Consider the following 12095-nt stretch of genomic DNA (forward strand, 5'->3'; position numbering starts at 1 on the left):
CACCTGGCATGTACCACTTCAATCTTACCACGGGGATGTTCATCTGCACCTACCACTTCAATCTTACCATGGGGATGTTCACCTGGCATGTACCACTTCAATCTTACCACGGGGATGTTCACCTGGCATGTACCACTTCAATCTTTCCACAGGGATGTTCACCTGCCATGTACTACTTCAATCTTACCACGGGGATGATGTTCACCTGGCATGTACCACGTCAATCTTACCTTGAGGATGTTCACCTGGCACGTACCACTTTGGCTTCAACGTTGAGCCGTTCCAACATGCTGTAAAATTAGGGCTCATGAAGAACAGTACCCAAGTCCTCGAGAAGGAAGCCAACGCCGAGGACAATTATAGGCATGTGTTTGGAACTGTCGTCTTGCAGCTGATGATGGGAGATAGGGTCTGGCTAAAATCAAAGCTAGAAGCAAAAGAGAATGAGAAAGGGTTGATTCAAAGTGTGTTCTGTGGTTATTTGTTCTATGCAATTATACTGGCTAAGAGTAACCACACACTTCAATTCCTCAAGTGGGTCTAAATTTCAGAGCGAAACTCCCCCTTCTCCAGTATATTTTTCCCTAAGATCATTACATGCATAACATTAAGAGTAACCCAATTTATCAATGTGAATGTAATTCCAAAAGCAGTAAAGATTAATAATCCATTAATTGGTCAACAACTTCTTATTGAAAGTCTATCACATTTCCAGTATTCTGCCATATCCTAGGAATTTCCAGGAGAGGATGTCAGAAAATCAGATCTAATTGGAAGCCTCTTGCCACTTGAAACTGAGGGGACCAGGAAAGTTCTCATTCCTTTTTGTGATTATGTCTGAACATTTTTCTCCATACTAAAAAAGTCTTAATTATAGCCCCTTCTATCACTTCAATTGTACAACTTACAGTACAGCTAGGAAAGCACATATCCCAGAGAGATGAAGAAAATTTGTTCAAAGTCACATGAAGTTGTGAATACATACTATTAAATGCATATTTTGCATTCGATGTATAGTGCATATTTTGGCCACTGTTAGAGCAAGGGGCAAGGGTATGGTTCGGAGGAGCAGTTTCTATGGCTTAATACCCATAAGACCCTATTAGTTGCCTGCTAAGTATCCATTCACCTATTCTATGTTTCAATTTATTCCTAACAGGCAAGGTTCCTGTTGCATTTTACAGATTAATAATTCGAGATTCAAAGAAGTAATCCTACTTATTCCCAACCAGATTGCTAGTTAAAAGCCTGAGACAGGATTCTAATCCCAGGTTTCCCAGGAATCCGAGTTCTTAACCATAGTGTTTTTGATTAGTTAATTGTCATCTATTCATTTCTCCAAGCTCTGCCCTTGGCTTTTGCTTTTCATTTCCAGTTAAGCCTTGGAGTACAGCAACCTACAAGAAGCAACCTTACTCTGGCTGGCATTTACTCTGTTCATTCTCTCCCCTAGAGCAGTAGCCTCCAGAGATAATGTCAGAAAAAACAAATCGTTGGCACCAGGATCTGCATACCCCAGTTAACAAAATGATGCTTTCCACCCACCCTCCTGCAAATATTTGAAGCAGGAAACTGCCCCTCCCACAACCTGGGTCAGCCTCCTACCAGCCATTCTTAAGACAAAAGTCTTTTTCCTTTTAGTGGGTGAACCTTCTCCAGGAGTTCTTTCTGGCACACCTAGCTGTGGGGTCTAAGGCTTGGACCCATCTCTGATCACCCTATCAAGGCCTTAAGTAAACAGTACAATATTGCCTCTTCAGATATTTACCCCTGGTACAACCAGCTGCCAGCAACAAGATTAACATTTAACCACAAGGTAGATTCACCCATTCTTACTGGCTCTGGATCTCAGCGTGGATAGGACTATAGACTATAATTCCTAGGCCATTTTTTAGATTTTCCTTCCAGCATGTCTATTCTAGGAGTAGCTGTATATATAAGGCCAAAGTAAAGAGGCCATGCTACCTCCTACCCTGACTTCTATTTGAAGATGTATTCCTTGTGCTGAATCACAGGTTAGGAGTTATCACAAACCATTTTCGGTACAGGAAGTCAAATGCAGATCAAAAAGTCTAGAATTGGAGGCAATTTCCAATGAGAAAAATGTGCAGGAAGAAACTAACATTAAGTGCTACATATTCAAAACGGTCTAATAAACATAAAGCATGAAATGCTAATTAATGTTAGTTACTGTTTAACATGCATGCCATCTCTTTTAATCCTCATAACAACCTTATAAGGAAAATATCTACAATATATATTATATTTCATACAAAGCAAACTATTTACATAACATTCCAAGTTTTTTCCCATTACCCTTATTTTGTTCTTTCTGCTTGGAATTCTTATGTTCCTGATCTTTGATGAACTCATCCATTTCCTAAGGTCTAGTTCAAATGTCTCCTTTAATATCTACATCAAATATACAAGTGTATAAGAAGAAGACTGTTTTACAAGAAGATATTAGAATTTAATTCTGAGTTGGAGTGGTGGAGCAGCATTGAACATAGTAAAGCAGAAGAACTATAATTCAACAGTAAATAATCCCTGGGTCTTTTCCTGTAAACCAGCACTTGGCCTACAGTGCAAGGCCAAATAGCACACTGATGATTGTCAAAGATAAGAATAAAATTGCTTGACCCACCACTGGACTATAAATGCCTAGGAAGCAACCCAGAGCATGTGAGCAATGACTCCATTTCCAGAATATTTTTGAAAGCAGGAGTGTCAAACAGTTATCATTTGCTTTTGTATAAGATATGATAAAGATTTTAAAAATCTGTCCTGTTACAAAGTCATATGTAATTGATGATAGATATTGTCTTGGTAAAATAAGGATTGAATTAGGTCTTATGTATAATGAGGTAGTAAAACATTTCATCATCTTCCCATGTGGGCCCTAAAATTCTGCTTGGAGACAGTGCTTCTTGTTATGGGAAAGTCTTGCTAAGAATTTGTGCTTGATGTGGGTTGCAACTAGAGTCAAGCCCACAAAGAAGGGAGCCAAATTAACATGCATATACCAGACATGACTTTCAGGCTATAAATCATATATTTTCTTGTTTTAGTAAGCTAAGTTTTACCTTTAAGCTTCAAAACTTAATGAACAAAAGTGAATAATTGAACCTCAGTAATAGATAACCCAGAGTTATAAAAATGTCCTGAGGGGCTGGGCGCGGTAGCTCACAACTGTAATCCCAGCACTTTGGGAGGCTGAGGTGGGCGGATCATGAGGTCAGGAGATTGAAATCATACTGGCTAACATCGTGAAACCCCGCCTCTACTAAAAATACAAAAAATTAGCTGGGTGTGGTGGCACGTGCCTGTAGTCCCAGCTATTAGGGTGGCTGAGGCAGGAGAATTGCTTGAACCTGGGAGGCGGAGGTTGCAGTGAGCCAAGATCTTGCCAATGCACTCCAGCCTGGGTGATAGAGCAAGACTCTGTCTCAAAAAAAGAAAAAAAAAAATGTCCTGAGGTTTTACATAGCACTGAGACACCAGGGAAATCCTTTTAACCTTTAGACACCTAGATATCTATCTATTCAAGTTACTGCTAAGGAACTTGCTATGGTCCAAATATTTGTGTCCCCCTTAAATGTATGTGTTGAAACCTAAGCTCCAACATGATGGTATTAGGAGGTGGAGTCTTCTGGGGTGATTAGATCATGAGGGCAGCCCTCATAAATGAGATTATTGCCCTGGGCTGGTGACACATGCCAGCACTTTGGGATGCCGAGGTGGGAGGATCACTTGAGGTCAGGAGTTCTAGACCAGCCTGGCCAACATGATGAATCCCTGTCTCTACTCAAAATACAAAAATTAGTCGGGCATGGTAGTGCACGTCTGTAATCCCAGCTACTCAGGAGGCTGAGGCAGGAGAATCGCTTGAACCCAGGAGACGGAGGTTATAGTGAGCCGAGATCATGCCACTGCACTCTGGCCTGGATGACAAAGCAAGACTCTGTCTCAAAAATAAATAAATAAATAAATAAATATAAAAATAAATAAAGGAGACCTCATAGAGCTAGCTTGATATGGTTTGGCTTGTGTCCCTACCCAAATCTCATCTGGAATTGTAATCCCCACGTGTCGGAGGAGAGACTGGTGGGAGGTGATTGGATCATTGGAGTGGTTTCCCCAATGCTGTTCTCGTGACAATGAGGGAGATATCATAAGATCTAATGGTTTAAAAGTTGTAGTTTCCCCTGCACTCTCTCTCTCCTGCCCCCTTGGGAAGAAGGTACTTTCTTCCCCTTTGCCTTCTGCCATGAGTGTGAGTTTCCTGAGGCCTCCCCAATCATGCAGAACTGTGAGTCAATTAAATCTCTTTCCTTTAAAAATTACCCCGTCTTGGTATCTTTATAGCAGTTGTGAGAATGGACTAATACAGAGAATTGGTACCACCAGTGGTACTGCTATAAAGTGGGTACTGCTATAAAGGTAACCCGAAAATGTGGAAGCAACTTTGGAACTGGGTAACAGACAGAGGTTGGAACAGTTAGGAGGGCTCAGAAGAAGACAGGAAGATGTGGGAAAGTTTGGAACTTCCTAGAGACTTGTTGGATGGTTTTGATCAAAATGCTGATAGTGATATGGACAATAAAGTCCAGGCTGAGGTGGTCTCAGATGGAGATAAGGAAGTTTTTGGGAACTGAAGCAAAGGTCACTCTTGCTATGCTTTAGTAAAGCAACTGGCAGGATTTTGCCCCTGCCGTAGAGATCTGTGGAACTTTAAACTTGAGTGAGATAATTTAGGGTGTCTGGTAGAAGAAATTTCTAAGCAGCAAAGCATTCAAGATGTGACCTGGCTTTTTCTGAAAGCATTCAGTCATATGTGTTCATGAAGAGATGGTATGAAATTGGAACTTATGTTTAAAAGGGAAGTAGAGCATAAAGGTTGGGAAAATTTGCAGCCTGACCATGTGGTGGAAGACAAAAACCCATTTTCTGTGGAGAAATTCAAGCCTGCTGCAGAAATTTGCATAAATAATGAGGACCTGAATGTTAATAGCCAAGACAATGTGGAAAATGTCTCCAGGGCATGTCAGAGACCTTCACAGCAGCCCCTCCCATCACAGGCCTAGAGGCCTGGGAGGGAAAAGTGGTTTTGTGGGCTGCACCCAGGGCCCCACTGCTCTGTGTAGCTTCGGGACTTGGTGCCCTGCATCCCAGCCACTCCAGCTCCAGCTGTGGCTAAAAGGGCCAAAGTACAGCTCATGCCATTGATTCAGAGGATGCAAGCCCCAAGCCTTGGCAGCTTCCACGTGGTGATAGGCCTGAGAGTGCACAGAAGATAAGAGTTGAGGTTTGGGAATGTCCACCTAGATTTCAGAGGATGTAAGGAAATGCCTGGATATCCAGGCAGAAGCTGGCCGCAAGGGTAGAGCCCTCATGGAGAACATTTGCTAGGCAGTGAGGAAGGGAAATGTGAGGTTGGAATCCCCACACAGAGTCCCCACTGGGGCACTGCCTAGTGAGAAGAGGACCATTGTCCTCCAGACCCCAGAAAGGTAGATCCACTGACAGAGGCACCATACACCTGGAAACACCACAGGCACTCAATGCCAGCCTGTGAAAGCATCCACAGGGGCTGTACCCTGCAGAGCCACAGGGGCATAGGTGCCCAAGACCATGGAAACCCACCTCTTGCATCAGCCTGCCCTGGATGTGAGACATGGAATCAAAGGAGATTGTTTTGAAGCTCTAAGGTTTAATGAATGCCCTGCTGGGTTTCAGACTTGCATGGGGCCTGTGGCCCCTTTGTTTTGGCTAATTTCTCCCATCTAGAATGGGAATATTTACCAATGCCTGTACCCCCATTGTATCTTGGAAGTAACTAACTTGCTTTTTATTTTACAGGCTCATAGGGACTTGCTTTGTCTCAGATGAGACTTTGGACTTGGACTTTTGAGTTAATGCTGGAATGAGTTAAGACTTTGAGGGACTGTTGGGAAGGCATGATTGGTTTTGAAATGGTGGTTTCTCCCATGCTGTTCTCGTGACAGTGAGGAAGTTCTCATGAGATATTATGGTTAAAAAGTGAAAGTTTCCCCTGCTCACTCTCTCTCTCTCTCTCTACTGCTGCCTTGTGAAGAAGGTACTTGCTTCCCCTTCCCCTTCCTTCATGATTGTAAGCTTCCTGAGGCTTCCCCAAATTTCTCTGCAATAGAATTTTTTCTGGATATTGTCTATGATGTGAATTCTCCACCCCTATCCTAGGAACTCTAATTACTCTAGTATATTTCACCTCCTAAGAATAATGTGCTAAGTGTCATGTGATAAGATTATAGTGCTCTATTCGAGAACTTCATGAAGCATACACAAGTATCAATAGTCAAACTGATCAAGTGGAAGAGAGGATATCAGAGATTGAAGATCAACATAATGAAATAAAGTGAGAAGACAAGATTAGAGAAAAAAGAGTAAAAAGAAATGAACAAAGCCTCCAAGAAATACAGGGCTATGTGAAAAGACCAAATCTACATTTGATTGGTGTGCCTGAAAGTGACAGGGAGAATGGAACCAAGTTGGAAAACACACATCAGGGTATTATCCAGGAGAATTTCCCCAACCTAGCAATACAGGCCAACATTCAAATTCAGGAAATACAGAAAACACCACAAAGATATTCCTCGAGAAGAGCAACCCCAAGACACATAATCATCAGATTCACCAAGGTTGGAATGAAGGAAAAAATGTTAAAGGCACCCAGAGAGAAAGGTCGGGTTGCCCACAAAGAGAAGCCCATTAGATTAACAGCAGATCTCTCTGCAGAAACCCTACAAGCCAGAAGAGAGTGAGGGCCAATATTCAACATTCTTAAAGAAAAGAATTTTCAGCCCAGAATTTCATATAGAACGAAACTAAGCTTCATAAGCGAAGGAGAAATAAAATACAGACAAGCAAATGCTGAGAGATTTTTGTCACCACCAGGCCTGCCTTACAAAAGCTCCTGAAGGAAGCACTAAACATGAAAAGCAATACACGGTACCAGCCACTGCAAAAACAGACCAAATTGTAAAGATCATCGACACTATGAAGAAAATGCATCGACTAGCAGGCAAAATATCACAATGACAAGATCAAATTCACACATAGCAATATTAACCTTAAATGTAAATGGACTAAATGCCCCAATTAAAAGACACAGATGGCCAAATTAGATAAAGAGTGAAGATTCATCATGCTGTATTCAGGAGACCCATCTCACGTGCAAAGACACATATAAGCTCAAAATAAAGGGAAGGAGGAAGATTTACGGAGCAAATAGAAAGAAAAAAAAAAGCAGGGGTTGCAATCCTAGTCTCTGATAAAACAGACTTTAAACCAACAAATATCAAAAGAGACATGGAAGGCCATTACATAATGGTAATCAATGCAACAAGAAGAGCTAACTATCCTAAATATATATGCACCCAATACAAGAGCACCCAGATTCATAAAGCAAGTTCTTAGAGACCTACAAGGAAACTTAGACTCCCACACAATAATAATGGGAGATTTTAACACCCCACTGTCAATATTAGACAGATCAATGAGACAGAAAATTAACATGAATATTCAGGACATGAACTCAGCTCTGGAACAAGTGGACCTAATAGACATCTAGACAACTCTCCACCCAAAATCAACAGAATATAGATTCTTCTTAGCACCACATTGCACTTATTCTAAAATTGACCACATAATTGGTAGTAAAATACTCCTCAGCAAATGCAAAAGAATGGAAATCATAACAAACAGGCTCTCCGACCACAGTGCAATCAAATTAGAACTCAGGATTAAGAAACTCACTCAAAACCACACAACTACATGAAAACTGAACAACCTGTTCTTGAATAACTACTGGGTAAATAATGAAATAAAGGCAGAAATAAAGATGTTCTTTGAAACCAATGAGAGCAAAGACACAACATACCAGAATCTCTGAGACATTTAAAACAGTGTGTAGAGGTAAATTTATAGCACTAAATGCCCACATGAGACAGCAGGAAAGATCTAAAATCGACATCCTAATATCACAGTTAAAAGAACTAGAGAAGCAAGAGCAAACAAATTCAAAAGCTAGCAGAAGACAAGAAATAATTAAGATCAGAGCAGAACCAAAGGAGATAGAGGCATGAAAAACCCTTCAAAAAATCAATGAATCCAGCAGCTGTTTTTTTGAAAAGATCAACAACAAAATAGATTGACCATTAGCCAGACTAATAAAGAAGAAAGAGAGAAGACTCAAATAGACACAATAAAAATGAAAAAGGGAATATCACCACGGATCCCATAGAAATGCAAACTACCATCAGAGAATACTATAAACACCTCTACACAAGTAAACTACAAAATCTAGGAGAAATGGATAAATTCCTGGACACATACACCCTCCCAAGACTAAACCAGGAAGAAGTTGAATCCCTGAATAGACCAATAGCAAGTTCTGAAATTGGGGCCGTAATGAGTAGCCTACCAACCAAAAAATGTCCGGATTCACAGCTGAATTGTACCAGAGGTACAAAGAGGAGCTGGTACCATTCCTTCTAAAACTATTCCAAACAATAGAAAAAGAGGGAAACCTCCCTAACTCATTTTATGAGGCCAACATCATCCTGATACCAAAACCTTGCAGAGACACAACAAAAAAAGAAAATTTCAGGCCAATATCCCTGAGGAACATCAATGTGAAAATCCTCAATAAAATACTGGCAAACCGAATCCAGCAGCACATCAAAAAGCTAATCCACCATGATCAAGTCGGCTTCATCCCTTGGATGCAAAGCTGGTTCAACATCCACAAATCAATGGGCAAAAACTGGAAGCATTCCCTTTGAAAACTGGCACAAGACAAGGATGCCCTCTCTCACCACTCCTATTCAATATAGTATTGGAAGTTCTGGCCAGGGCAGAAGGGAAGGGAAGGGAAGGGAGAGAGAAAGAAATAAAGGGTATTCAAATAGGAAAAGAGGAACTCAAATTGTCTCTGTTTGCAGATGACATGATTATATATTTAGAAAACCCCATCATCTCAGCCCCAAATCTCCTTAAGCTGATAAGCAACTTCAGCAAAGTCTCAGGATACAAAATCAATGTGCAAAAATCACAAGCATTCCTATACACCAATAGCAGACAAGCAGAGAGCCAAATCATGAGTGAACTCCCATTCACAATTGCTACAAAGAGAATAAATTCCTAGGAATATAACTTAAAAGGGATGTGAAGGACCTCTTCAAGGAGAACTACAAACCACTGCTCAATGAAATAAAAAAGAACACAAACAAATGGAAGAACATTCCATGCTCATGGATAGGAAGAATCAATATTGTGAAAATAGCCATACTGCCCAAAGTAATATATAGATTCAATGCTATCCCCATCAAGTTACCATTGACTTTTTTCACAGAATTGGAAAAAACTACTTTAAATTTCAAATAAACCAAAAAAGAGCCCGCATTGCCAAGACAATCCTAAGCAAAAAGAACAAAGCTGGAGGCATCACGCTACCTGACTTCAAACTATACTACAGGGCTACAGTAACCAAAACAGCATGGTACTGGTACCAAAACAGATACATAGACCAATGGAACAGAACAGAGGCCGCAGAAATAACACCACACATCTACAACCATCTGATCTTTGACCAACCTGACAAAAACAAGCAATGGGGAAAGGATTCCCTATTTAATAAATGATGCTGGGAAAACTGACTAGTCATATGCAGAAAACTGAAACTGGACCCCTTCCTTACACCTTATACAAAAACTAACTCAAGATGGATGAAAGACTTAAATGTAAGACCTAAAACCATAAAAACCCTAGAAGAAAACCTAGGCAATACCATTCAGGACATAGGCATGGGCAAAGACTTCATGACCAAAAGACCAAAAGCAATGGCAACAAAAGCCAAAATTGACAATTGGGATCTAATGAAGCTAAAGAGCTTCTGCACAGCAAAAGAAACTATCATCAGAGTGAACAGGCAACCTACAGAATGGCAGAAAATTTTTGCACTCTATCCATATGACAAAGGGCTAATATCCAGAATCTGCAAAGAATTTAAACAAATTTACAAGAAAAAAAACCAAACAACCCCATCAAAAAGTGGGCAAAGGATATGAATAGAGACTTTTCAAAAGAAGGCATTTATGCAGCCAACAAACTTATGAAAAAATGCTCATCATCACTGGTCATTAGAGAAATGCAAATCAAAATCATAATGAGATACCATCTCACTCCAGTTAGAATGGCAATCATTAAAAAGTCAGGAAACAACAGATGCTGGAGAGGATGTGGAGAAATAGGAATACTTTTACACTGTTGATGGGAGCATAAATTAGTTCAACCATTGTGGAAGACAGTGTGGCGATTCCTCAAGGATCTAGAATTAGAAATAGCATTTGATCCAGCAATCTCATTACTGGATATATACCCAAAGGATTATAAATCATTCTACTATAAAGACACACGTACATGTATGTTTATTGTGGCACTGTTCACAATAGCGAAGACTTGGAACTAACCCTAATGTCCATTAGTGATAGACTGGATAAAGAAAATGTGGCACACATACACCACGGAATACTAGGCAGCCATAAAAAAGGATGAGTTCATGTCCTTTGCAGGAACGTGGATGAAGCTGGAAACTGTCATTCTCAGCAAACTAACACAAGGAAAGAAAACCAATCACTGCACGTTCTCACTCATAAGTGGGAGTTGAACAATGAGAACACACGGATACAGGGAGAGGAACATCACACACTGGGCCTGTCGGGGCTGGGGGACTAGGGGAGGGATAGCATTAGGAGAAATACCTAATGTAGATGATGGGTTGATGGGTGCAGCAAACCCCCATGGCACGTGTATACGTATGTAACAAACCTGCACGTTCTGCACATGTACCCCAGAACTTAAAATATAATAATACAAAATTATAATTTATGAAGAAAGATTATAGTGCCTTATTAAATAAAACAATAGATATGGATATTTAATATATTAGAGAGGACATTTATTCTTTTAATTATTCATTTAACAAACATGCATGGCATATCAGTTCAATGTCAAAATCTACCCTCTAAATCTAGATGCAGACTTTGTATCTCCCACCTCAAGTAACGCAAAAAGAGAAAATACAGAATTAATTCAAAGTTCAAAATTCCTATGACAAGGACTATGATCAGTGTTAGCACATAATGCTGTGATTCCCATATCTTAGAGGATAAAGAAAAAAAAATCTCAGTCTAAAGTAGATAAAGAAGAAATATTTGAGTTGAGTCTTAACAGATGACTAGAGGTTGCTTGGAATGGCTGGATGTGGGATGGTGTAGGAAACCACTTCGTGTGAAAAGGATCAACTCAGAATCACCCCGTCTCACTTGATATGGTTTGACTCTGCATCCCTACCCAAATCTCTTCTCAAATTGTAATTCCCATGTGTCGAGGGAGGGGCCTGATGGGAGGTGATTGGATCGTAGGGGCAGTATTCCTTCATGCTGTTCTCGTGGTAGTCAGTGAGTTCTCACAAGATCTGGTTGCTTGATAAGTGTGTGGCTCTTCCAGCTTCACTCTCTCTGTCTCCTGCTGCTACCTTGTGAAGAAGGTACCTTGCTTCTCCTTCACTTTCCGCCATGATTGCGAGTTTCCTGAAGCCTCCCAGCCATGTGGAACTGTGAGTCATTTAAACCTCTTTTGTTTGTAAATTACCCGGTCTTAGGTAGTATCTTTATAGCACTGTAAAAACAGACTAATACGCCACTTTTATTTATTTTATGATTTAGGAAGGCCTGCATCACTAGGATCACCAGGGCCAAATGAGTTTCCAACAGATATTGAGCAGTGTCCATACACACAAAAGTTTTCCTTTGTCATGAAGCTGAGTGATATCTTCCCAGGCCCCTTGCAGCCCCTTGCCTTAAAGGAAGTCCTGCACAACCATTAAGGCCACTTTGATCTGAACACTGGAGTCTTTATGCTGTTCCTGGAATCCACCAGTTTTGTTTTGATGTTGAAACACACAAGCATCCTGTGAAGGTGATACTCATGAAGAAAGGCACTCAAGTTATGCAGAAGGAGGCTGAGGCTTAGAATGGGCATGAACAGGTTCAGGG

General features: G+C 40.6%; 1 protein-coding gene across 2 annotated transcripts in view; it reads right to left on the reverse strand.

Moving 5' to 3' along the window:
- Positions 1-235: 235 nt before the first annotated feature.
- The window catches only part of LARGE1 (LARGE xylosyl- and glucuronyltransferase 1), a 759370-nt gene continuing 747510 nt past the window's right edge, over positions 236-12095 (reverse strand). For both annotated transcript variants that reach the window (XM_055375362.2, XM_055375363.2), the window contains one exon: positions 236-427. In XM_055375362.2, the coding sequence (XP_055231337.1) occupies positions 358-427 (70 nt within the window). In that variant the 3' untranslated portion in view covers positions 236-357. The remainder of the gene's footprint in view (positions 428-12095) is intronic.

Source organism: Gorilla gorilla, chromosome 23 (assembly GCF_029281585.2).
Source record: "Gorilla gorilla gorilla isolate KB3781 chromosome 23, NHGRI_mGorGor1-v2.1_pri, whole genome shotgun sequence".
NCBI lineage: Eukaryota > Metazoa > Chordata > Mammalia > Primates > Hominidae > Gorilla > Gorilla gorilla.